The sequence below is a fragment of the Euwallacea similis genome, chromosome 15, assembly GCF_039881205.1.
Source record: "Euwallacea similis isolate ESF13 chromosome 15, ESF131.1, whole genome shotgun sequence".
NCBI lineage: Eukaryota > Metazoa > Arthropoda > Insecta > Coleoptera > Curculionidae > Euwallacea > Euwallacea similis.
In genome coordinates, this window is record NC_089623.1 from 2,439,332 (window position 1) to 2,466,853 (window position 27,522).

Below are 27,522 nucleotides of genomic sequence, written 5' to 3' on the forward strand. Positions count from 1 at the left end.
AGTACCAAACTGCTTCTTTCTTCAAGCTACATATTTTTTAAAATTTTCCTCTATAAAATATTTAATGTGCGGAGCTGTTACTTAAATTTCTTATCTCAAATCTCATTATGACAATATTATCTCCATTCTGTAAATAATATTTATAATAATAATAAATAACAAACATAATAATATTTTTTTCGCGAGCTAATGCCTACAAACTATTAAATTTTGCATTTCCGAAGGCAGCACCATTATTATAATCAAGAAATTCTACTCAACATAACGCCTTTAACATTCTACCCCTGAACGACGTAAAAGCTATAAACTATTCTATAATAAAAACAGAATCTTTTTTTAACTCGAAGCCGTACCATTGGTACCCGACCTTTGATTTCTGGGGCGGTACAATTGGGCCTGCTCAAACTCCTGTTATATACTTGCATAGGCATATCTGAAAAAAGATCAAAATTTTCCTTTCTCATGCAGTACCATGGGTACCCAACGGCTTCCTCTCGAACTCCTGTTCCCAAAGTTCCGCCCCTGACAAAATCTAAGAACACAATAACAATATCATAAAAGAAACGGCCCGCGGCCAAATGAGCGCAGCTGCGGCCATTGAAAGACTCCAAGAGCAAAAGACATGCACAAAGGGGGAGAGAGAAAGCTTACCAGGTACTCCGGCGGCTGTCAGCCTCTTTCCAACACAACTTAATCTCTAGATGGTCTCGGCCGTTGAGCGAGAAGGACGCGACCGTCGCTTGTGTGTTTGTTGTCCATACACTCAGCTGATCGACGAAGTACGAGTTTTTTGGTACCTTCGCGGTACCACCGTCTTATAACCTGCGACTTACAGAGCGCTGCCGGCGAAAGGTTTGTGGCTAGGATTTAAAGTGCATTGGATAATGTGACGGGATTTTTCAAATTTTTCTGGGTAAGTACCAAACCAGTACCACTTTAGGTAGTCTCGGGTTTTTGTGTGCATTGAGTGAAATGGTATGAATTGGTACCTACCCGTTAATTTTAGAGCTTGTGGCTAAGCTACCACATACCCAAGTTCGATAATGTGACTGAATTTTTCAAATTGTCCGAATTTGGAGTAGGTACCAAAGTAGCCTCCGAGGTTCATGTTATGATGGTTGCAATGATTTTGTTTACCTATAGTATACTATAATTTATATACTTTTTCTTTGGATAAGGTGATACCTTAGGTGGTACCTATTAGCCCGTCAATTTGGTTTTATGCTCATTTTCCGTATGAGCGACTAAGGGCTGAACTAAGAGTGCACTAAGCGCATTAAGTAAACATACTTACTGTGGCGGCGGTACCCACTGTTAAGGCGTATGTTTGTTTAATCCTCGAAAGGATATTAAAGCGCTTTTCTAGGTTTAAAGGGTTTTATAAACTAGTTGGCATACATATAAACCTTTATCGAACAAGAGATACGGTTCTGCCTGTCATTGCATTGACTTAATCCAGAGAGGCGTAAAAGTGATAACTACCTATTAAATTTGTTACTATGTTGGTTATAAATAGTTATCAAAGCTTATAAATGTTTTAAATGAGATTTGTTAGATCAATTATAATTCAAACATTACCGAAAAGATTGAATCCGAACATGAATGCCACAGTGATTTGACTGAAAATTTCATAGATTACTCACAATACAATTGTCTGAATTTTGAAAATTAAAAATTTTCAAAATTTCTAATTTACCGGATATAAGCAGTGAACAGGACGATTCTGGACTCGGACTTGTAAGCCTCTGGTTATCACACGATTTCATGGAATATCTCATGGGTTACTAAGAACACTTATGGTAGCAACGAATATTACTTGAATTTTAGAAATTAGTTTTGAAAATTTTATGTTCATGTTATAAATGGTAAAGGTGGGCAATCTGGACCCGGGCTTGGTTTTTCATTATTCATCACACAATTGCACTAAATATGTTACGGCTTACTGAAGGTACTTGCTGCAGCCACTTTACATTCATTAAACTGTTCTGTCGATGTTTTATTTTTTCCTAATTGTTTTTCTTGCTTCATCGTATCTTCTAGCAATATCTTTCCAGAAATTACAGTCCATAGAGTATAGTTCACCTCGTTTCTGCTCATTTTTACCATCTCACCAATGCAGTTTCAATCCAGAAGTGTACGATGGAAATTTCTTGTCAGGCTAAAAAAGTTTGATGAAACATACAGGGTGTTCCCAAATAACGTCAAAATAATTTGGCAGGTGATTCTAAATATTAAAATAGTAAAAAAAGTTCTTGTTCCAAAAATTGCTTCTTAAAAGGGATAGAACTCTTTAAAGGGGTAATGCTGAAGATTGTTTTTTAGCAACATTTTCTAAATGGTTTGTGCTAAAATTATGAAATTCAGCATACTTTAACAAGTTTGAATGAGAAAATTGCTTTTGCGTTAATAATTTCAGTTTTTAATCAGGGGTGTACCATGCCTGAACTCTCCTACGTAAATGATGCCCTAACTTGTTTGTTTCTGACATTTCTTAATTTTTGAAATGAAATTACTGAATCGCAAATATTTTAAAATAAAAAAGGACCTCTTTTTACATTTTGTTAGGATGGATCTTTTTGCACAAAAATACATTTTTAAAATTAATTAAAAAGAAACTTTTTAAATCCATCTTAATAAACATTACAACTTATGAAAGTATACCAAATTTCATAATTTTAGCACAAACCGTTCGAAAATATTTGCGACAAAAACCATCTTGCTCCATTAAGAAGTAATTTTTGGAATATTAATAGAAAAGAATAGTTTGAGAACTTTTTTGACATTTTATTCTATAGAATCACCTCCCAGAATATTTCAACGTTATTTCCGGACACCCTGTATATTCAATCCGTTTACAAACGATTCAATATGATTTACAAAAGTGGTAAAGACAGATGATTTACCGGATAGGTATTAGGTATTAAAGAAGAATTTCAAATTCACACTACTCTGTACTTAATATATCAAATCTGAATTAAAATCTACTTAGTTTCATTAACATTTAGTTTTGATTCTACGCATCACAATCGAGCGTAAGTGAAAAACTATGAACTTCTAACGGTCGCTGCTGTAGGTATAATTTCGAACCTTCTTGCAGAAATTGAAGACTTTGTTCCTTTGTTTATAAACTATAGAACCAGCAATTTGACCTTAATTAGACCCATTACCTTCCTCAACTATACTTGACGTGATTTCCTGTTTGGTGCGGCATTGCCTAGTTTGGATCTGCCCAGTTTTTCAAAGATTTAAGACGTGCCTTTCGGGTAATAGAGCCAGCAAAGAGAGCCAGTAATTACTGAGAGTGACAATATTCATTTTTTTCTGTTTAAAAATCGGTCACTGTCTGTTAAAATTTAAAAGGTTGATGCCTGGAAATAATGCAGCGGGCTATGCCTAAATTTACAATAGAAATAAAGTTAAAAAAAACGGAGACTCGAGTGGTCATATTTCAAAATTAATTGGCTCTCATTCAAATTTATGGACCCTAGATGTTGTTGCATAAATAACCAAAAAACGAACAAGCAAACTGTGTGAGGCTTGCGCTACCGCAGGCCTTAATGAGAGTCTAGACATTGGTACAATGTCTGTGAGATGACTCAAGGGAGACATGAAGGTCCAATCAAATTAGAAGAGACATATGTAAGATATACACTATCGTTCATATGTAGAGCAACTTTTTAAATTTGATATTTTTTCTATAACATTTTTTTATAATCTATTACATTAATTATTAATTAAAATTAAAAATAAATATATTAATATTAAAGTTTATTTGTTAAATGTTTTTAAACTGTAATTAAAAAGATACTCTAAAACGTATTAGTCAAAAGTAGAGCAACTAAAACACTTCTTACATTTTCCCTTACAATTAAATATTTTATTTAGTATCTAGTAGCATATCCCTTATTCTTAATTACTTCCCAACATCTGTTATTCTTAGACTTTAATAATTTTTCAATATAACCTTCACATATTGAATTATAACTATTTTGAACTTCTTTGAACAAATCTGCTATATTTGTTTTGTTATTCTTTTTTATGAATTCTTCTGTCATTTTTATATCAGAGGTTCTCTATGGGGTTCAGATCGGGTCTTTAAGCCGGCCAGATCATCACATCAAGGTTATGTATAGTTAGCCACACTTTAATTAATTTGGAGGTATGCTTCAGGTCGTTATCGCGTTACAACGTCTACCAAAGGCTTATATTTTCTTCTACCCAGGGTAGCATGTGATTTTCCAGAATATTTTTATAAACATATAATTTTTACTAAAGGACCTATGACAGATCCTCCGAAGCATCCCTAAACTGTAATATCGCCACCTCCATGTTTAACGGTCGATTGAGTATATTCCGGATTAAACCATTCACTAATTGGTCTTCTGACCCAACGAATTCTGTCTAATTTGAACAGTTTAAATCAACTTTTATCTGAGAAAAGAACAGTTTTCCATTTTTCATATGACCAGTTTACATGCTCCTTCGCAAAACGCATTCTAGCCTTTCTATTTTTCTTTGAGACGAAAGGCCTCTTTGCGGATTTTCTCCCATATAAACCAGCGTTTCTTAATCTTTTTTTATGGTACTCACAGATACTGAAACACATAATTCTTATTGTATGCGACTTGTACTCTTGACCGGATCCTTGGATGGGTAACATTTTAATTCTTCTGTCCATCACTTTATACGTTTTGTGTTTTCAGCCACACTTCGGAAGTTCATCTTTATTTTTAAAGTTAGAAACCACCCTTGATATTATTGGTTTATTTAGATTTAAATAATTTGCAATTTTACACTGGTTTTCATTACTTTCAAATTTTTCTAAAATTTTTCTTTTAATTGGTGTGATATTGTAAATGAACACTTTGGCATCTTGAAATATTTTAAGTCAATACTGTGAGTAGCAAAGTCGCTATCATACAATAATATAAATAAACAAATTGGTTGCTCTACATACATATGAACAATACAAAAAACCAAATAATCTGAAAAAAGATATAAACAAAATACAGTTATGTGCAAAATAATAGCACCAAGCAATCAAAAAATAATTTTATTTACTTAAAATTCGTAATACATTTTGTTTCCAAATTATGTTTTGCCTAAGTACTGAATGCATCTAAGACGAATAGTTTAAATACAAATTTAGGTAACGTTTCAGTACTTTGAAGGGACTACCCCCTGTTTTATATTTCTACACCTATATTCAGCTGCGCAAAATAATAGCACCACTGAAAGTGTTTCCGCATAAGTTTCGGATTATTTTTCTATTTTTGAATTCTTTTGTGATTATATCTTTTTTGGGTAAGTATTTTGTGAAACGTTGAAAATTAATGGTTTAATTATGACTGTTAATCAGGAAAGTATGGGTCGGGAAAACATTGCATATCGGAGCAATGAATTTAATTCGTAAGCTTTTAAACGAAGGTAAAACTTATAAATTTATTAGAAATGTACTGGAATGCTCCAATAAAATGATTAGCAATGCTAAAAAATGATCCGTAACAACGGAAACACACGGACGTAAACAAAAAACGTCAGAAAGAGATAACCGGAATATAGTACGCCTGGTAAATATCAATCCCTTTATTTCATCTACAGAAATTAAGCAACAATTAAATATAAATATTAATACGTCTACTGTTCGACGACGTCTAATAAAACAAAATTTTAAAGCACGGTCTCCTAGAAAAGCTCCTTTGTTTAGTAAGAACCATGTTTGTAAAAGATTCCAATTTGCCAAACGTAATTTAGAATGGACTCCCACAAAATGGCGCAATACCTTATGGACAGATGAGTCAAAATTTGAGTTATTTGGCAGTTCTGGGAAGAGGAACATTGTAAGACGTCCACCCAATACTGAATTTAAGCCAAAGTATACTTTAAAGACTGTTAAACATGGAGGCTCTTCTGTTATGGTTTGGGGTTGTTTTTCCTACTATGGTGTTAGACCCATATTTCATATTGAATACACCATGGATCAATTTGTTTATACAAATATTTTAGAAGAAGTTATGCTCCCATATGCAGAATGGGAAATGCCGCTATATTGGGTTTTCCAGCAGGATAACGACCCCAAACATACAAGCAAAAGAGCCAAACAGTGGTTTAGCGATAATAGGGTTGAGGTTCTAGAATGGCCGGCACAATCGCCAGACCTCAATCCTATTGAGAACCTGTGGAGTGACGTAAAAAGTCGGTTTTTGAAGCCAAGCCTACCAACAGAAATCAGTTGTGGAAAAGTATTAAAAATGCTTGGTACAGAATCCCAGTCGAAAGATGCCAAAAATTGGTGGACTCAATGTGAAATCGGTGTAAAGAAGTAATCAAGAACAAAGGATACTCAATCAAGTATTAGTTAATAGTAATTAATGTTAGTAGGTTTTCCTTGTAAATAAGACTTTTTTTACGTTGTACGTTTTTTTTTATACATAGGTGCTATTATTTTGCTCATCAAAATATTGTTGATGTTTTGTTTTTTTGAGTTTATAAATAGAATAAATAACTTTTGCCCTATAATTTTACTTGCAATAAATACTTTAATAGTGTTGATTCCTACTATGTATGTACTTAAAGTTATTGAAATTATAATTAAATACTAAATGTTCGGGAATAAGTAAATTGAATATGCTTGGTGCTATTATTTTGCACATAACTGTATATCGAAAATATATTTGTACCTTTATAATATTTGCACAAACAAGAAACATATTTTATTAATTCTAAAAAAATATTTTTTTAGAAACATGTTTATTTAAAATTTTTAATTAGTTTTAGATATGTCAGATAGTGTAGATAAATAAGGGAGCATGACGGCTTAATCAGGCTAAGAGTAGTTAACGAGAAAAAATTTCCTGGAGATTTCGTAATAAGCGACGACCTTCAAAAAATCAGCTAGAAATACAGGGGCAGAAAATGCATAGAAAAAAGGTAAAAAATCTTATTGTTAGCTAATAAATGGAAATAAATTAATATAAAGTACCCGCAAAGATACACGATAGAATACAAAGTACAAATCAACTGATATTCGCAATGTTGAGAAATGAGCTAAGCAAACCATATATCATAGTATATTACCTACGTGGATTACTAGTTATCTCAGGTTGAATTGATCAAAGTAAGAGAATATTAAAAAGTGGAAGAAACGTGTTGGGCACTCCATATTACAGATGGTAAAAATCATTCAGAATGAATTCTGCATTAACATCATGGATTTATGCAGGAAAAAACGTCTGCTTTCCGTGGCGACCCAGGTTTTTAATAACTTGGAATATAATATAAGTGTTCCTAGTAACTTTTAACATAACGAATAAAACCTGTCGTTTATAATTTATGGCTTTGATTAAGTAAAATTTAGTGAGAATGGTGGAAAATTTGTGACCCGTTAACCTTCTGTAATAAATTCTACACTGAGCATACGTGCACTTTTCAATGTAGATCACTTATCAATTAGCTTTAAAATCCACATGCGTGCCAGACAGTGTGTCTGGTATCAATCCACTGCAGTGATAACGTCAATTAGAGTTTTAATTTATTGATATCGCTGAGAAAACGTTACTTAACGAACGAATAGGCCTCGAAGCAATAACTTTCTTTGGAAATTAACTTTCTAAATATCATATGGGATTGAAAGAATTTAGCCTTTAAAACGAACACATATGGCCGCCGGAAACATGAGAATTGAACCTTTTCAAATTTTATATGCCCATATTGGCTTGCCACGGGGGATACTGTATCTCCACCATGTACCAGGGGGGCTGGAGAGATCTCTGCAAGAAGAATTTTCAGTGGTAATCGGCTATTATCTAGCATCGTTTGCTAGTGTGTGCAGAAGCTGATTGACACTACCAAAACTGAACCGTTTTCTAGAGTTTAACTGGCGAAATGGTCTGTTGAAACTTTTTTAGCTGCCCCGGTATATTGAGCCTCACAAAGACCCATTCAGAAAATTGACAGACGAAGATAAATTTAGACCATAATGTTCCCGGCCCGTAGCATGTGTTTCAGAACAGCTTAGAATTTACTTTGTAAATGTATCTAGAGAAACGTCATAATCAGTTAGGGTGTCCCTTTTGGAGTCTCGAGGATTTCAGGGTCGTTAAAGCTTTCATGTAGAAACGAATTCATCGCAAAACAGTCCTAAATGGCCTTCACCGTCACCCCGACAACTGACGAATGAGCACAATTAACCTGGCTGAAAATGATTTTACTTGCCCAGACCCTGATAATTTGGAAAAAACTTCTAATAGAGACACCGCTCACATCGAACAATACATGTCTCAAATTTCAATATTTTTAGATCCAAAAAGCACATGACATTCCTACGAAGCTCAGGTTCATTAGCAAACATCCTAGAAAATCTTTTTATAAAACATGAATAGTTCTAAGTTCGGTCGTGAGATACATTTTCAATCAACGTAGACTGTCCTGTGCATATTAAGTTTTATTTTTTGTCATTAGGGTGACGTCAATAGAATCCCAATTTGGACTTCATTTCGTAATTTATTTATTGCCCAATTTCATTATGGCAAGAGGATTCAATTTAAGTGTTTTGTTTGTGAGGTGTGAATGAAGCTTGTGTAACCAAAATAAGCATATTTGCACACAAATTAAGAGATTGATAAGATGTAATGTTGCACACGTGATCGTCAATGACTAATGTGTACTCTCTTAGCGTTCAAGATGGACGTAATTTTGAACAAGAAGTGTTTCGATGAAATGGAATTCTGTGATGCATCATTTGAAAAGTCTGCAGGAATAGATTAACATGTGTTAAATATCAAATCATCGGGTGCAATAGCCAAGAAATGGTGGAGGATTCAAATATGTTGCTTTCGTCCATTTTTATTATTTTTTTTTTTTTCGAAAGACTCATCCACCATCTTCTTCTTGGCCCTATTTTTTAGTGCACAAAATGACTGACCTGAGTCAAATTACTGACGAGAGGCAAATTTGAAAAAAAAAACTTAATAAGAGAAAGAGAAAAGGAAAGTTATTTTGACCCTCCATCATTTCTTATGTACTCTTTAAAAGGACTCAATCAATAGATTTTAGAGACATTTCAGAAAATGTATTATTGCATCACTTCTCGTGAGAGTCTTTCGAATGATGCATCATCACACGACTTCAATCCATTAATTTTTTTTTTCAAAATCCGCTATCTTACCTAGTAAGACCATCGAACTTACGTCAGCAAGTAATATTTTTGATATTGTTGACGCAAGTCAAATTTTAGGAAAAAGATCATTAACACGTGCAAAAAATAATGGGGACGGGGGACTTGGTTGATAGTTTTCAGTTTCAGCAAACTATACCTAACAAATTCAAACTTGTGCTTTTTTTCCTTTCTTGGCCAGACATTTTGCACTCTTCAAAAGGGTTTAAATTTTAAGCTTTATGATCTGAAAAATTGTTGAAGTTAAGTATGGAAAGTTGGGAAGTTAAAGGTATTCGTGAAAAACACTTGAAACTGTCCAGAAAACCCAAAAATTTTATAATAATCGTAATATGGCAAGCTTATTTAAAATTCTGCTACAACTGCTGTTACTTGGTTAAATAAACATTGAGAAATTACTTAGGTCTGTTGTACTAACAATGAATAGAAATGAACTTTCTATCTATTGGTAGTTTAGAAAGCTAATTTTTTTTCATTATTAGTGTAATATCTATCCAGCCAATGGTGAATTTTGCTTCTATTAAAACAAGGTTCAAAAGTCGACATTGGGAAAATAGTATCAAAAAGATGTGTACTTTGCATCAAAAGTGACTCTGTATCTGAGGAAACTAAGAGTTTGAACTCTACGAGGTGTTTGATTTACTTAGACGTATTTGATACTTAGACGATTTGAGGAATATCTTCTCACACATGTATATATGTAAGTACGGGTGGTTGGAACGGAGAAGTTGCTCACAATTCTGAATAAACTGTAACTGAAAATAACTTAAAATAATTTTTCTAAGGGCTCGTATAAAAACTTTTGTCAACATTTTGGGGATAAATCTGTCACCGTCTTCGGAAACCAGAAAAGAGTTGTTATAAAAATGAAAATTAACAGAACTTATGCTAAAGAAAATGAAAAGAACCAAATGGAATCTATATGTAAAATATGAAAATTCCTCGTCTCAATTGCTAAGGAATGAGGTTTTAACATGATTCATGTCATCATTTTAAAAGATCGATTTTTTACAAGTCTTGTAGATTTATCTTGTTTAGAACTTTATGTGTGTTGGTGATTAACCTAAAGAAAATAATAAATTACGGTAATTACAGTAGTTACAAATTAAAAATATATAATATTGTACAAATATCAATTATGCAAATTAGTGTAATCATCAATTTAGATAAGTTATAATAATAAGTTAATAAGTTTTAAACAAAACAGGTTAAATTAGATACAATTATCAAACAACAATCACTTAAAATAATATGACTCATATTACAAATTTAGTTCTCGGGTGTTGAGAGGAACAATTTTTAAAATATTTTGCATTTTTTACATAGCAACATACCATACAGTCTTTAATTTTTTAAATTTTAGTTTCAATAATATTCTTTTTTTTTATTACAAGAATGGTGGCAGATTTCTCATCGAAACCTCGTCCAAGCAGATAGTAAAGGGGCGAATATTATCAATTAGCTTTTACTGAGAATAGTGTGCAAGCCGTGAAGCTGCAACAAGCCCTGGATGAAGTTTTATTCCCAAACTGTTTGAAACATATACGGAGTGATGCATTAACAATGGCACAACCGAAAGCTAGAGATGATACACGTCGAATGGTGACGATTGGAGAAAATGTGGCTTATCCGAAAGTTGATAGTTTCGGATATATATAGGGTGTTGAAAATTAAAATTTGAATTTATTACCTAGATATTATCAAAATAATGGCAAAAAAATGAATTAAAATTTGAACTTTTAACATCCTGTATATATCTGAAACTCAACTTTTGGATAAAGCCTATTTTCTCCAACCGTTACTATTTAACGTGTTGTATCTCCAGCTTTCGGTTTTCCCATTGTTAATCAATCATCCTGTAGAAAAGAATCCTAAAGTAAACCATCAAAATCACATTGGTGGAGAATTCCACTTGCGAGTTAATGCAAAAATAATATGTTGCAATCTCTACTAAAAGTAAATGAAGTATTGCAACAATACATAAGTTTCATATTGAATGGCTAAGGGAATTGCTATCAATATTTTACATAATCCATTTATTGCCATAAGCCACGAATTCCCTGTAAGTCGATATCTCAAGGGTAGATAACGAAAAGTGCATTACGTCTACTGCGAAAATCATATTTTATTTCATTTTTGGACATTCATCATAATTTGTATGTTTTGTGACCTATTCATTAAGATACCCTTCAAATTTTCAGATCATTTAATTTTTTCGCAAGTTTTTGAACGAAACAAATTTAAGAAGTGGAAAAAAATGTGATTTCTGATCGTTTCTTCCCATATTTATCAAACCTCTCCTCTTTCCCCTCCATCTCACACTTTTAATATTTTGACTTCGTCTACTGATTCTATCATCCTGCTAACTCATTCTCCTGTTTGCCCTCCTCATAGGGGATAAATTACCACATTTATCTTTAATCTGTGTTTTTCTCTTTCTTTTCACTGAAATCAAGCTATTATTATAAGTTCATATTAGTTACAATTGACCCTTCTGAGATTACCCTCCTTTACCAATCCTGCTTGACTAATCTGTTACCTTTCCTTATTCAATACCTTCACTTAAGCAAAAATTTAGGTAAAACGATATGAAACTTGCGAAAATGAACAAAACCATTAAGTCACTCTGAACTTCGCCTCCTTTATCGCCGACCTTCACCTTACAGCTTTCGACATTTGATATCCTCAGCATGATGAACATTATTTCTCATATTGTTCAATGGTAATAAGTTTGCGCTGGAAACTCTTGTAAAACTTGTCAAAGTTAAATACCTCAACAGACAATACAGTACTATGATGCTGTAATATAGAAATTCTGCAATGCTGATTTGCAATGTTTAGTAAACATAGTTTTATCTTTGATTACGTAGGTACTTTTTTTTGAAAAGTGAATTTTAATGTAACCGTGATGTGGGTCACGTAGTACCCTGTTGCTTTGAAATGTTAGTAGTACTACCATAGTCATTGGGGGATTTCGACATTGGTGCCTCGACTGGGAAAACAGTTTTGTCGGTCCCAAGCAGTTCCTGCAGGATTATTGATGAAGTGGCGGTGTGCTGTTAAAGCCTGGAGTTGAGAGATTTTTTTTAGAAAAAATGTATGACAAGGCGGTACATATAAATTTTAATTATATACAGTAAAAGAGCGAAAGTAGGTGATACGAACAGATAAAGTGATATTAGTGTTTTACGGAGCTATCGGTGCTTAGCCAGCTTTATCTCTTTGCCACGCCACTGTTACTGTTTGTCGCATAAAGCAAATAAAAGTTTTTCATTGAGGAATTATTCGTACAATCATGTAAGGTAAAACTGCTTAGTCGTTCTTGAACCTCATAATCCCTGACACCTCTTCTTACTATAGCATGTGTTATTCTCGATTAATTTGAATTTCAAAACGGTAAGTCACCTCCTCGGTATTTTTTTGCAATGTTTTTGGTCAGATTTTGAAATTTTAAATAATACCAATTTATTTTTTAGAATCAAAATTATCTCTCAACTGCCGTAGCAACAGGTATTATTTAACTGGTATTTGTATAATTGTAATTTTTATTTGTGGATGATGATTACTATTTGCTCTTGTTTTTAAGTCATGAAAATGTGCAGTCGGATCATCTAACACAAATGATTATCACATTTTAGTAGGTCAAGCAGAGATTATATGGATCGTTGGGTATCTTCTCTAATAAAAATGAACTCGTCTGGAACCATTGGTTATTAAGATTATTTTTAACAGCTGATTTAGTATGGAATTTTTCCTGCTGTTTTGATATCGCCTTAGTATTAGTAATTTTTCTGAAATTTCCTTTAAGTCTTGATGTAGTGTTAATTGATCCTTAAGAATAATTACTCTTGACGTCAATGTCTTTTAGTGCCGGCGAATAAACACTGTTCAAAAGGTTCTGAGAAATGTTTCTTACTTGCTTAATATTATCGAAGTCATAAACTTAGTAATTTGTCTTAAGATCCTCGGTTTTATACACGTGTCAGAGACAAAATGAGTCAGTAATCACCAAAGCAAACAGTTTTCCTATATTTTATTTCCCACGCTGCAGAAAAGCGATCCACTCAATATTATGCTCTTATAGTGTTTTCGTTTTCTTTGATCTTGTGACTTTAAATTCTAACCTCGCTGTTAACATTTAACAAATTATTTATTATTTTTGAAAAATTTAAACGCAGCATTAAATAGGATAAAATGTACTATCTTTTTACGTTTGTTTGTTTTCTTAATTATATTCAATTAAGAAATTATCGTATTCAAATTAAATGTTGCTTACGTTCCCGATAGCTTAAAATGGCTGATTTTTTGTGCTATTTAGTGTTGCTTTTGAATTAAAAAAAAAATGTTAAAAAGTTAGTGGAAGAGGGGGAGACAATTTAGAGTCACATGGTATAATACTATGCGACTTTTTTTTATCCAAAAGCAGAATTTATTAAAAAAAAAAATATCATTGTGTTTATTTTTCTAAATATTGTTTACGTCACCGGTATGGCAAAATTAGGAATTTTTAAAATTTAGGCATGAGTCAAGTGACTTCAAATTAAAGGTGTTTCAAAATTACATTTAATGGTGTAATGCGATTTGAAATCAATCGATTAGTTCTTGACATAAAGCTCTATAAGTAGAAAAAATAAATATAAATCATGCAACTCAGTTTCATAGTATATAAATGATAAAAAATACTTGTTTGTTAATAGGAAATAACAAATAATAAGAATTAACATAATTAATAATAATAATCAAAATTTGTTTTTGATTCTGTACTTGCAAACAGTTTTATTACAATTATTTTTATAAATTGTTAGGTAGTGTCCAAAAGTGCTAATAATTTGTGTAGTTATACGTGTGTTAGAAGAAAAAGTTGAGACTGTGTTCATTTTTACTTATGCTGGTTGAAACTACCATGCCGCCTTGATTGGTCAATGAAAAATTTGTTACTTTATTATTATTGCTATTATTATAAATTATATTATTTTATTATTTTTTATCTCTTAAAAACAAACAAGTCTTTTTTGTTGTTTATGTACTATGAAATTGAATTTGTATTGCACCGTTTACATTTCTTTTCTATTTCTAGCTCTTTCTCAAAAACTAATAGATCGATTTTAAATCGTACTACACCATTAAATGCAGTTTCGAAACACCTTTAATTAAATGGCCTCTTTGCTCTACTGATGACTCAAACAACATTTAGAGACATAATTAAACACTGAATTTTTTTTGTCCTATTTAATGTTGCTTTTGAATTATAGAAAAATAATTTGATAAAAAATTAACAGGGGAGAATTTAGAGTCGCTCAGTATAAAAAACTAAAAAACTGATTTTAATGGCTTAGTAGAAGTGCATTCCGTGCTCAAGGACCTGTAAAAACTACATATCTTAATTGAATCATCCCGTATTTGGTACAATTTTTAGAACCCATATGATACTAGCAAAGGTGATATTATAGGTCGGCCAGTACAAAAACCGATGCACGTTATAACGCTAAAATTAAGCGGTTTTGTTTGGTGCAGCATAATTAATTCAGTATGCTGCAGCTACTCGCTACGAATAACCAAATTAGTATGTAATCTGCGAAATTTACTAAAAATTACAAATATACTTCTCTGACAGCATTTAATGGCAACAAATGGTCCATGTTGTTCCTTTTCCGTTCAAAAAACTCCTCACACCAGCTCTTAAACTGCTTCGGCATATCGAAAAACACTAATGACAAACGTGGAATATATTCACGCAAGCCTCTGTTCTTAAAAAAACAGTTTGTGGTAAAGAAATTACCGATAAAACGGGAACTTTGATGGAATACGGCGAAAAATTAAGTGGTATTTAAGCAAACGCAACCGTCACAACAAAACAAAAATGGCGAAATCCGGGAAGCGTAATGTCAAAACGTACAAACAAACGAGAAATTTGGTGACACTGCGCATTCTTGCCAACATTGCTGTTAACATTTCTATTATTTACCTTGATGTTAACTTTAAATATTTTATTAAACGTTAACGGATAATGTTTAATAAAATATTACCCTTAGGTCCAAGTACTGGTTTCAGGTTATCCGCGTAGTTATTATTTACCTTGACATGAATTCCTCGTTGAAAACTTTTCGTATTTTGAACATGAACGTTGGCAATGAAATTACATAGTTTATGACGTGGATCGGTTTTTGCACTGGACGACCTCTAGTTATGCATCAACATTATCCTGTGTGATATAGTTTTATTTAATATCAAATTACTTTCACTAGAAAGTTCCCGTTGGTCACTGTTGGCTACTTTACATTGCTGACGTAGTTCCGATTATCATTAGGTAAATAATATGTACCATTAAATTTTAGAACCTGATGAGTACAATTTTGTTTCAGAGCCCCTAAGTCCGGCATAAAGTTAAATGGAATTTTTAAATGAATTTCTCAGTAAAATGAAATTTAGTACCTCGGTTAGCCTAATATTAATTTTATGTTAGTAAGTGTTTTATGTTATGGTTAGTCTAGAGGAGAATTCCAAACGCTCTGAATCAGAAATGGTGGTTTTTACAGTGAAATTCGTTGGAAGCACGAAATTTCTTTTGGTTTGACCTCCCACACCAGGGAAATCGGTTTGGAAGGGTGAGGGGTTGGAGAGTGGGGGAGAGGATGCAAGGGAAGCAAAGCGATGATTTCGATGTGAAATCCTCGTAGAGCCCTAAGAAATGATAATTTTTGCGCGAGTTTTCATTTCAATTTTGTGACCTTGTTTTGAAGCTTATCGCAATGTTTCTTGAGAAATTTTCGCAATTTTCCTTTTAGCTGTTAAGGAACAACAGTATTCATCAATAGGTGAGAATTCGTCTTGAAACGCCTTTAAAAATCGGAGACCGTTTTAAGTTCATTCAAAGCTTGGATGATATTCAAAAAATCAAATTCTTTCATTTCTTTTATTGAGGCTTTATTGGTCAGCTTATCTCTTCTATTTCCGTTTCTACCGTTTCTTAATGGTCAATTAAGGAAATATGCACCAGGAAACCGTTAACAATCACAATCTACTTTGCTGCTGGTGCCTTTTTAATGTTGGGAATCAAGCTGAGAATTTCCTCCGATTTCCTGATGTTTACATCGATTTGAGAAAGTTCGAAAAATGGTCAGAACACCTTAACAAGATTTTAGTTTGGTTTAAGGTGATGCGAGGACACACAGAGGTCTGTCCAGAAAACCCAGCAAGTAGCTAAAGCTGAAGTTAACTGAAAACAAAATTTTATTTCTGTAACCAGAAATGTTCAAAAACAGTTCACGTTAACGCAAATTTCCTGTCAGGTTCATTCCGGTTAATTTAATTGTTTGATCTGATCAAATAAGTGGGAAAAAATAAAAGCATGTTAGCTGCGATGATTTGTGAAGCCTAAAAGGTCATTTTTTTGTTTTGGGTTAGTTTAGGTTAATTCGAAGGTTAATCAAGAATCCTTATTAGGTTAATTAGTTAAAAAGTTATCAACAACTAGAAGCAGTAGTCAAAATGCTGCATTTGCTAGTGTTAATTCAGATCAAGTTAACTGAGATGGGGTTCCATATACAAGGTGTCTTTAAAAGGTCTGTAAAAATTTGTATTACAAATTTCTGGGGCGAAAACGACAATTTAACTCAATTTATCTTCGTTAAAAAGTGGACGGTTTTCAAAATACAGGATGTCAAAGTGAAAATTAAAAAAAGCTTTACTTTGTTAGTAATGCTACTATCTAACCAAAATGTCGTATCAGGGAGTTTTTAGAGACGAGAAATCAGAATCCGTTTACGTTTTGGATGCACATTGTACAGGGCGTTGTCAGCGCTAGGTGAACTCTCTTTAGAGGAGCATAAGTTTTTTATCACCCAGTATTAAATTTATTTATGACTAAATTTATGTTTTCCTACATGTTTTATGAAAAAAACGCATCTTGATACAAGTCCCTATGGGCATTACATCTTGAGATATTAGAAGGTAAACACCCTGTAGATCTACAGTGTTATAGCTCCAGAGGCCAGAATAAATAGCGATCAGTTAATCAACTGAGCTCAGCAAAGAAAATGCAAAAATTCTATGAAAATGATTAGAATTTATAAAATTAGTTACCCGGTGAATTAAATTTAGCTTGACTCAGTTACAAGAACGGTGAGGGAATTAGAATGTTCCTTCAGGCCAAAGAAATCCAAAATTCATTTTTTTTCCTAATAAGTTTAGTAAAGTTTAATAATTAGTAAATCGTAGTTGCAAGAAGAGTCTTCAGCAAGAGATTTTATTCGACGGATTTCAGGGCGTACAAGTTAATTAGGTGATTCAGAGATTCATGAATTATTTAACATCTGGTTGGAATTAGTAAAACTTACTTAATTGATAACTGCTGCAAGAAGGACCACAGACTGAATAATTTCATTGTCCAGACTTGTGGCTTTTAGTTAATTAGTAAAGCTGATCTAAATGATTCAACTAAAACCAAACTGAAAAATATTCCAAGTGGAAAAAGGTGGGGAATTCAGTTTTTCTTTGCATTTCAAGGTCAAGTCAATTAGTTAAGGGCGGATGTATAGGGTGTTTATAAAAATGTAACCGATATTCCGGAAATGAAAAATTCTCGTCAAAAGATTGTACTTATGCTTATAAATTGCTTTACAAGAACTTACTCTTACGGAAATGCAGCTCTTCAAAATTTGATAACGAATATGGTATTTTCTAAATAACTTTTGTTACAAACTTTTCTATTCCGGGACTTCATGGTCTCAATTAGAGGCAACTATTTTCGTTACATAACTTTCCGGTGAAACTCGTCCAAGTTAATTGGATAGTCTCTATTTTAAGAAAGGTCAGTAATTAGTTCTGGTTTAGTTAGAGAAATTAATTATGTAATATCGGCTAATTAATTCCACATGAAATAGAGGAAAATAAACTAAAATTAGTTAATTTTAACTGAAATTAATATACAGTTGCTAATTGGTTCCAGCTGCCTCCCTAGCTACATCGTTGAGCTGTGTATATTGAGGTTTAAACATAATCAGAAATTAGCTAATTTGCAGAAAAATAAATTTATATGATTTCGAAATTTTTTGAATACTGATTTTATGTGAAAACCCCTCGTTTTCATTCGGCTGTGGAAAATTAACCCAAATTAGAGTAATAATAAGATAAATTTCCCGAAATAATTCATATACTAATGGTAGTACAAGTGAGAATATATTTGAGAGTCAGAGAATGCATGATTTCCGAAATATTTAGTGTTAATGTCTAATTCCGGAATTTTACTGACTGCTGAAGGTGTACAATTAGACCACAAAAGTGTTTGTGAAAATCTACAGGATGGTGCTTTTTCTAAGGGTTGTTAAAATTATTTTTTCATTTAATACTGTTTGGTCTCTAGTAATTTTTTTAAATCAGATTTTAATAGTGTATGGCACTGTTCAGGTTTTTTTATTGATTTACCGTAAGTTCCATACGAACCAAATCCAAAAAAAATTAAAATGGAGAAATGTGAAGGCTACCAGCATTTTCAGAATATATATATGTATATACAGAGTTTCAGAATAAGTTTGCCAACTGCTTAATAGACGCATAATATGCTTTATCTATAAGCGCAGTTATATGTATACTCTGTTCAGATTATTTCTGTAGCCTAACCGTCCAATTAAGGAAACGTAAATGTTGTAAACAATTGCAGGGACACCTTATGGATAATTTTTCTTGGAAAGGAACGATCCCTGATTAGAAATTAATACATATTAACTTTTTAATCTCAGCTGCAAAATGAATTTTAATCCCTACTAAACGAGATTTAAATAATAATTCATTCATTTTCCGGCGAATATTGTCCAGACTAATTAGTTACGGTTTAGTAAGAATTTTCTGCGTTTTTTTCTAAATTAAATTTTGCCAAAATTAATTCGTTTTAATTATAAGGTTGGTCAGTTTATAACGTGATTTTAAATATAAATGTCATACAACATCCCACTTGGAAAAATAAAAACGCTTTTTTGAGACACACTGTATGTTCCCCTTTAATTTCAAAATATATGCAATACTTGTTCCTACCACCTTCATACTTTACTTTTTGGCCTCATAGTAAAAGAGATCGACCTCTGGCACACTCTGTCACCTTCTATAAAGAGGAACACCTTATTTTTTGCATACAGTGTGAAGTTTAAAGTACGGTTTAAAAATTCTTTTAATATTTACCTCACAGCTCCTACAGTTTCTGAGATATTTAGTATAAATCTATGAATCACGTTGGGCTGTAGAGATGTTTTAGTAGATTTAACATCTAAAGGATGGTTTTTTTTCTATAGTCAGTCCCCCTTTTACTAACTTAAACAATTTTCTAGCTCACAACTGTGCGTCTATTTAAATCAAAAACATCAATCAATGGAATTTCTCGTTTTATTAACGAGAAGCAATTCAAAAGAAAGACATTAAATCATATTTACTGGTGGTACAGTTTAGAAATCTTTTGTTGACTAATTGTCTGTAACATTTCAGACAAACGGATTACGATAAATCCTGGTGATGCTTGTAACAAACATGTTGCTCAATCACAAGTGTAAATCACCATTATAAGCCGTTACCTAGCTAGAAAATTGTATAAGTTCCCAGAAATCGAAAGCCATTGAACTGAGATGTTGAAAAGTACTTGTTCAATAAAAATCTAATCAAGTTAATTAGATATCGGTGGCTCGGTGACAGCTTGTAATTTATGGCCCATAAAATCAGAATTAAAATGTTGAATCCAAACGATTATGGCAGCTGAGAAATAAGTCGATGCCTAAGAAAATAAGCAGATTGCGTCGTTTAATTATAGACACGAATATGCTGGAGAAATTTCCATGAGAGATTTGTTGGAAAATCCAAAAATTTGGTTGTTCATATTATACAGGGTGTTTCAGAATGTGTTCCGAAAAAAAGCCTGCCAACTTGCTTACTGTAGGTTCCTGTGACCGAAATAAGAAATAAAGTTCATTCAAACACGGGCCCGTTTTCGCTTCCTGTCCGAAATACAGGGTGATGAAAAAAATTAAATTTCTTCCTAGTCCGTTCCGGCATTAAATATTTTTATGAAATTTGGAGAACGTAAAACAGGTATAGAGGCACATCTTTTAAGGGGAAAAAATGTTTTCGATTTCACCAGTGGCGTCTCCATTAATTTGACCCTCAACATTTCATATGAAAAATGTGATACACCACTGGTTCAAAAAAAGGAAAAATAATTTTCTGAATGCTTCACATTTCTGTGAATAAAAAGAATAAAAAAAAAAAACGGCAAAAAATAAAACGCAATAATCTGCAACGGAGAAATCGCATAATTCATTAGTTTAACGCAATACAAAATACACCAGGAATTTTTTGAAGAGAGGACGATAATATGCGAAATAGGATTGGGCAGGTGTAAGATATTTTTAACCCCTTATTTAATTGTTCTTTTATAAGTAACGTTATGTACCTAATTTAGTCTTGTGGTTTTAATTGTAAAAAATGGTATTAGTTAGCAAATGTTGTTATTTTTTTCATGAAAACATTTAACGTTATGAAAAATATACGCAGAAATATGAAACATTCAGAAAATTATTTCTTCTTTCTTTTTCAATCAGTAGCGTATCATATTTTTTGTTTTAAAATGTGACACGAATGGAGACGCCACAGGTGAAATTTAAAACATTGTTTACCTTCAAAAGATGTATTTTTACACCTATTTTACACACTCCTCCCCAATTTCCCCCAAAACACCCTGTATATTAATAGGGAATTTAATGATTTGCAGCCATACTTTGAAGCATTTTCAAATTACCCAAAAACTCCATCGTGCATGGCATCAGCCTTAAATAGACAGATTTCATATCTGCAGCTCCAAATAATGGGTGATATGGAATATTCTTAAAAGTTTCAATAAATTGGATAATGGAGAGGTCATATGACAAAGATCCAATGAGTGATCTCTTCTTTAAAAATTTAGAAGTTAAAATAATGGTTGAAATTTAGCTGTGTCAAAAACATCCTTCAAAGTATTTTTTTTGTTTCAGTCGTTATGTGGTTTCTAATGGTACCAGTGATGGCTGCCTTAGGCACTCTTGGATCGGCCATCCCTTGCGAAGAAGCCCGCTTGAAGTGCATGTATCGAGAGGGCTGTGCCTCCTCCCTTCATCGATACCTTACTGGATGTTCCTCAATCCTACAGAACCCTGAGTACACGTACTGTCCCAAAGTTTGCTTTGATTCGTTGGTGGTGTTAGTTTCTACTGAGGAAGGAAAGGCCCTTATGGAGGTAAGTTAGTAATATTATTACTTATTATATTATTATAAGTGAGACAAATATTCAGGATTACTTTTGCTACAATTCTAATTTTGTTATGATAACCCCAAGCGCATTCAAAAGTAATATGTGAATTTTAGAAGTGTTGAATTGTTGTTGCTGCCTTCATGCCCAAGTTAGGGATTTATTTATAATAAAATGAATCGCGAACAAGATATGGAAAAATTGTTCGAAATTAGAATATTTAAATCTTTGAAACGTATACCCAGTGATAAAAAAATAAATCGTACTTTCTCGCATGCGTACCTCCTCATCTCCGGCCACCTCAACTAGTTTTCGGTTGATTGAGAAAAAATTATTAATTATAAATTAATATAATTAATAAAATAATTAAAAAAATAAATAAATATAATATTTAAATGATTATTAATTTAATAGATGTCAGCATTTGATTGATTGATTGAAATGATTTTCATTATTTTGGAGACAATAATTGGGCCTCTGTTGATATACATATATTTGTAAATCTTTCGCTGGGAATAGCTTAGCATTCTTGAATTTCTTGAAATTGCTCTATTAACTGAGGTCGCATTTTGAAAACAACGAATTTTAAGTAACCCCACAAAGGAAAATCGAATGGCGTTATGTCTGGGTATGTAGATGGCCATTCAATTGGACTTTTTCCAATCAAGTCATTTCAAATTGCCACCCTGTATTATAATTTGTGAAGTATAAATTCACATCATCATAAAACATCATAAATGTGGAGTCAAACTGCATACGTTTCAGTAGTAGCTTTAAACATTGTTAAGATTTTATTTAACATGCAAATCATTAGAATAATCTCAAAATAGTTTCAATGCCTTCTTTCCAAAAATCTGATTCCTGCTTCTTCTTAATATCTTCCAGGTTTATATAGTTATTGTGCAGGGTGTTCATTTCAAAATAATACCTCCCCGTAATACCTCTTGATTGGGAGGAACATTTAAAAAATTGTTTAAAAAGTCTATTTAGATATCTAGGGAGAAGTTTAATTTCACATTAGAGAGAATTGTATCAGTCGCTCCCTCACCCCTCACTATCCTAACTTTGATATTGAAAATGGCACCCCCCATCGAGTCACAAATCATTGCAAGCGAAATGTAATGATTCTATATAATTATACGAAGGAAACTGAAATCGGTTAACGCAGTCGGGAATTGGGAAGAACAATGCGTAGTAGTGCAAATTGCTTATTGAGATCAAATAAATCATTTTTTAAGTGCTCAAAATGTGAGCTATTATTAGCAAGGCAATAATAAAGGCTGATTCGAAAATGGCTCAATGAACAATTTCCGGAAAATGGGTTGGCAGAAGAGGTATATTACAATGGCCAACACAATCTCCAGATTTCAGTCCACTAGACATTTTTATAGCGTTATTTACAAACTAAATTGTTTAGAACTCCACTTGGAAGTATTGAAGAATTGACAAGTAGAATTTTCCTGGAATGTAGAAGTGTCACCGGATAAACTTTGGGCCAATGTTCACGAAATTTTGAAAATTTTGACTTTATTATTGCCTCGCTAATGAATTACATTAACTGTTATAATAATCAGTTTAAGGGCAAAGTAAATGTTTCGAAAAATTTCAACTTTAAATTTGTTTTGATAAACTATCAAAAATATTTTGGCTATTTTGGAACCACAATAAAACAGAAGAAATTCCATATTAGAACCAAAATTCAATCAGGAAATTCAGCCTCATTGTCTGCACGTGAATGTCATGAGATTTCCAATTAGTTACTTCCCGCAATACTCTATTGTCCCTCTTCCAAAGACTTTGAAACAACTTCAAATCAAAACTAGGGCTTCTAATGGGTCAGTTCATAAGCTTTTTTAAAAAATATAATTTAAGTATTATAAGTTCCTCGTTTACCTGGAAAATATTATTAACATGAAACATGAATTAGAATTTTGGGAAGAAGATATTGGAACTATCTTAAGATTTTTAAAGATCTATATGTAAAATGAAATATGGAAGCGAGGTTCAAGGATACCACTGAAACTCATGAAGTGTGAATCCACATTTTGGAGGGCAAAAAACTGCTTTTTTGAACTAATAACTTATCTTATTTGGGAAGATTATCCAAATATTTGTTCGTGGAGGTAGAACTTGAAGTAGGACTGCAAAATTTGAATTTTTTAAACTAGAAATCCAACCTCATTCTACATGTAAATGCCAGATAAGAAGTTATTAAATTTAACATTTTTCAATATACATGTGGGATTTATCTTTTATTCGGTTGTCTAGGGTTTATGTATAATTGGGATAGGGTACAATACGAAGCTTAAATGGTAACTTAATTAGTAAAAACTCGCGTCACTTAGTTCGTCGTTCACTCCGGATATCAAAGAGAGCGATTCTCCTTGTCACAAATCTTAAATATTAAACCTGGGGGTAATAAACCAGTGTCGTACCTCGAGTAGAGGCCAGCGACCGTTACAACATCTGGCTGCTGCGAGCCAGCACCACGAACCATCCTTTGTTTGAGCCCTTAGCAACCATCCTCCGGCCCTTCTTCCTTGGTTCAAACAAAGAGATGTTCGCTTTTTGGGTTTTTTCCGTGACACAGATTCTAGGAGGTTACTGGGAGAACCCAGCAACAGCCGAGAATCACTCGAACTCAGGTACGATACGCATGGGCGTAACATCGAGGTACCTCACTTTTTAATCCCCCTCGGTTCCTCAACCCTAATTTAACTAATACTATCTAACAAATATTCGGACTTTCCCGTTGGTGTCTCGATTTGGTCAGACAGTAATAATTACATTTAGAAGAGTTAGAGCGATCTGACGAGCGGATCCTACATACATTACCTCACTATTTCTCATTTTGATGTATTCGTTTCAATTAATTCCATCTCTAGAACCATAATTAAGAGTTTGCTACGTTGTATCCAAGTTTTTTTTTTAATAATTTTTCTCTAGCTGCTTAAGAGCGCAAAGTGCTACTTTGTCACTTGATGAGAAAATGATCGGAAGCGGAGCTGAGATACCTCTCCCAGATCTCCAACATTTCGTCCTCTAATTGCACTCATGATGTTTTCTAAAATCATTCAAATAACTATTCAGTTAAAAGGGAAAAAATCCTTAATTTCTGTCACAATGAAAGTAAAATGTGTAACGAAAGTTTTAAAAACAATCTTCAACGGACTAAATTTTGGGAACAAATTTATTCCGAAACTGGTTTGACATCTTAATCATACATGAATACAAATTCATAAACCTATGTTAAATTATTGATAAAGGTCCATTGTCTGCAATGGCTCGCAGTTTAGTTCTAACTTACCTCATGCGACTTTCGACTGAGTTAACTTCAATTTTATAGATTTTTTTTTCTATCATTTGCGACTTAGCAAAACCCAAAAATTCTCGACTTTTCTTGCCTAAAGCACATTTGCAGGCCTAATGTTTTTGAGTACCTATGCCAGCGTCATGGCGATTATAATTATTCTGTGCAGCAGAACATTCGGTATATGCAAAATGTGGGGAGTGCCCAAATGCGCCTCAGGCAACATCCATCCATAATTTACTTAAGTCGCAGAGTACACAGTATGTCCCCGGTTAGGGTTGCCAAGAAGAGGAAGTTTTTATTTTTCATTTTACGAGAAAAATGTATTCTTCATGAAAGTTTTTCCTCGTTCCAAAACGGTTGAATCAGTTCTCGCCGTTTCAATTTTCCTTTTTTTTGCAGAGAAATATCAAAAATAGGTCCGAAAATGAATGATCGTTTTTATGGCAAACGTAAGCAACACTTAGATTAAATGAAAATGTTGCCGAAAGAGCAACGAGTTTACCTGACATAATTCTATGGCAAAGGTAATAAAGCAATTCCTCGAGTAATCGACGAATTTAATCAAAAGTTTCTGTATATTTATATCTCAAAAAGTGACGCACAAAAATTAATCAAGAAATTCTTAACTATTGGCTCCGTGTTAGATGTAAAGGAAATTAAGATAGATTGAGATGAAGATGACGCTGCGTTTCTTATTATAATGGATCCGGTTCAACAATTGAAAATTCGTGCCTTTAAAGCAATTTTTAATCACGCTTTAGAGTCATAAGATTAAGAAAAATTGATTTGATTTCTATTTATGGTTGGGTGATTAAATCATGGATAATCAATATATTTATCGAAAAAATGTATTCTATGATGAAAACCACATTCTCCCTCAATAGTATTGTTTCATCTCAGCATGTAAGGTCCCGAGACAGGCACAATCCCTATTTCTGAATCGGCAATTTTCGGCCGAGGTGAACGTATGGTGTGCAATTTTTTACCATGGTATACTTAGAAAATATTTTTTTGTCTGTGAAATTTTTATTTGCAGTTTTTTCTTTATTTTTGTTCTCCTATTAATAAGTCTTAATGACGGTTGCCATGAAAACGATAATTCATTTTTGGACCTATTTTTTCATATTTCTTTGTAACAAAAAAGAAAATTAACACGGTGAGAACTGATTCCATCGTTTTGAAACGAGCAAAAACTTTCGTGAAGAATACATTTTTCTCGTAAAATGAAAAATAAAAATTTTCTCTTCTTGGCAACCTTTTCAGCCTCAAAAACCTGATGGGATTGATATATTATAGCACATTGTGATGTATAAATCAAAAAGTTTAATACTCTTCTCGCCACATGCTACCTTGAAATCTTTTTTAAAAGTCATTACACCACTGCAAATTATTTTAACCCATTTCCATTGACGCCGAATGTTTACCGAAAAGCTGAAAAAGCGTAAACACTCTTGTGATTAAAAGCTGCACTCAGCTGCATTAATCACTCAACGGCCCCTTTACATTACCTTCTCTTGGATTTGATCCAGGACTAACATTTTCTTATTTTTTATTCCAGTGTGAGTGCAGCGACGCTTACTGCGAAAAGCAGAAAAAGCGCACCGAAATCTGCCGTCCCAGCGTCATGAAAATCATAGAAGACCCAGTGATACCGTGCCAAACAGCCCAGGAAATCTGCAATGCAGACGCGGAATGCTCCATGGCCTTCGACTACTACTGGAAACTCTGCAAGGCCATGTTCCACGGTAAAAAGTGCACTCCCAAGTGCCGCAACTCCATCAACATCTTGAGAAGTAGGGAAAAAGCGCAGAAGCTGAAAATGTGCAAGTGCGATGGTACTGAAGAGTACAGCTGCCACTCCATACAGAGGAACATGGAGAAACTGTGTTTCCACAGTCCGCATCACCACTACAACATTACTGGGAAGCCTTATGAAGACACCCCTCAAGTGATACTGACGTCAGTGGGAGTGCGCACAACTCTCTCTTTAAATGCGCTTTTGGTGACTTTGCTGGTGCTTTGGACACGGTAGTGGCAGTGGCGTAGAGCGCATCTACCTCGTGTTTTATAGTTCAGTATTTTTGAACGTTTCCTTCGACTGTGATATTACTTTGCTATTTGTTAAAGAGAGTTTATTACTTATTTTATAAGTACCTAATTACAAAACTGCATAATGTAATTTTTACTACCAGGGTCTCTGAGACGCTGAGTTTGCTTAATTTTGTTTCATATAAAACCATTGTAATTTTGAAACTTAAGACCAAAGAAGAGCTTGCCGCTGTATATAGCTTTAAATTATTGCAGTGTCCCTAACGTGCTAAACATACAGGCTTGCACTTCTTGTTTTGTAAGTTTTCTTTGTACAAATTATTTATTGTTATTCTACTTATGAAAATTAATGTTTGTTTAATCTGAAAAATTATTGTACTTTTGATTGGTTTTCCTAATGTAAAATGTATATTGTGTACGATATAGGCGTGGATTTTGTAGTACCTACATTAGATTAATGAAAATTATCGTGCAAATACAAATATATTTTTATACATAAATAAAATTCCTTCATGCAATTGAAGCAATTTTCATTTCGTACACATCCAGATATTGCACAAAAACTGGCATTAAGCTGAATCATACATATGTATGAAATGACCCAAATTCAGTCACAAAATGCATGTTCAACATGCAAAACAATTAGGGAAGAGTACGAGCAATAAACATGCAATTTCATAGTTTTCTATGCGACACACTGAATCGTAAACAATTCCCAGTCAA

General features: G+C 33.1%; 1 protein-coding gene across 1 annotated transcript; it reads left to right on the forward strand.

The window, feature by feature from the left end:
• The first annotated feature begins 12,457 nt into the window (after positions 1 to 12,457).
• Positions 12,458 to 27,313, forward strand: LOC136413833 (growth arrest-specific protein 1-like). The gene is made up of 3 exons (XM_066397564.1): positions 12,458 to 12,571; positions 21,184 to 21,425; positions 26,309 to 27,313. Exons 2-3 carry the CDS (start codon positions 21,189 to 21,191, stop codon positions 26,780 to 26,782), a joined length of 711 nt encoding a protein of 236 aa, XP_066253661.1. The 5' UTR covers positions 12,458 to 12,571; positions 21,184 to 21,188; the 3' UTR covers positions 26,783 to 27,313.
• Positions 27,314 to 27,522: the final 209 nt, after the last annotated feature.

Bases quoted from the DNA above. Each gene is read 5' to 3' on its own strand.
- LOC136413833 (XM_066397564.1), top strand. From the start codon at position 21,189: ATGTGGTTTCTAATGGTACCAGTGATGGCTGCCTTAGGCACTCTTGGA. The intron at 21,426-26,308 runs GTAAGTTAGTAA...TTTTTATTCCAG, and splicing joins AAGGAAAGGCCCTTATGGAG to TGTGAGTGCAGCGACGCTTA.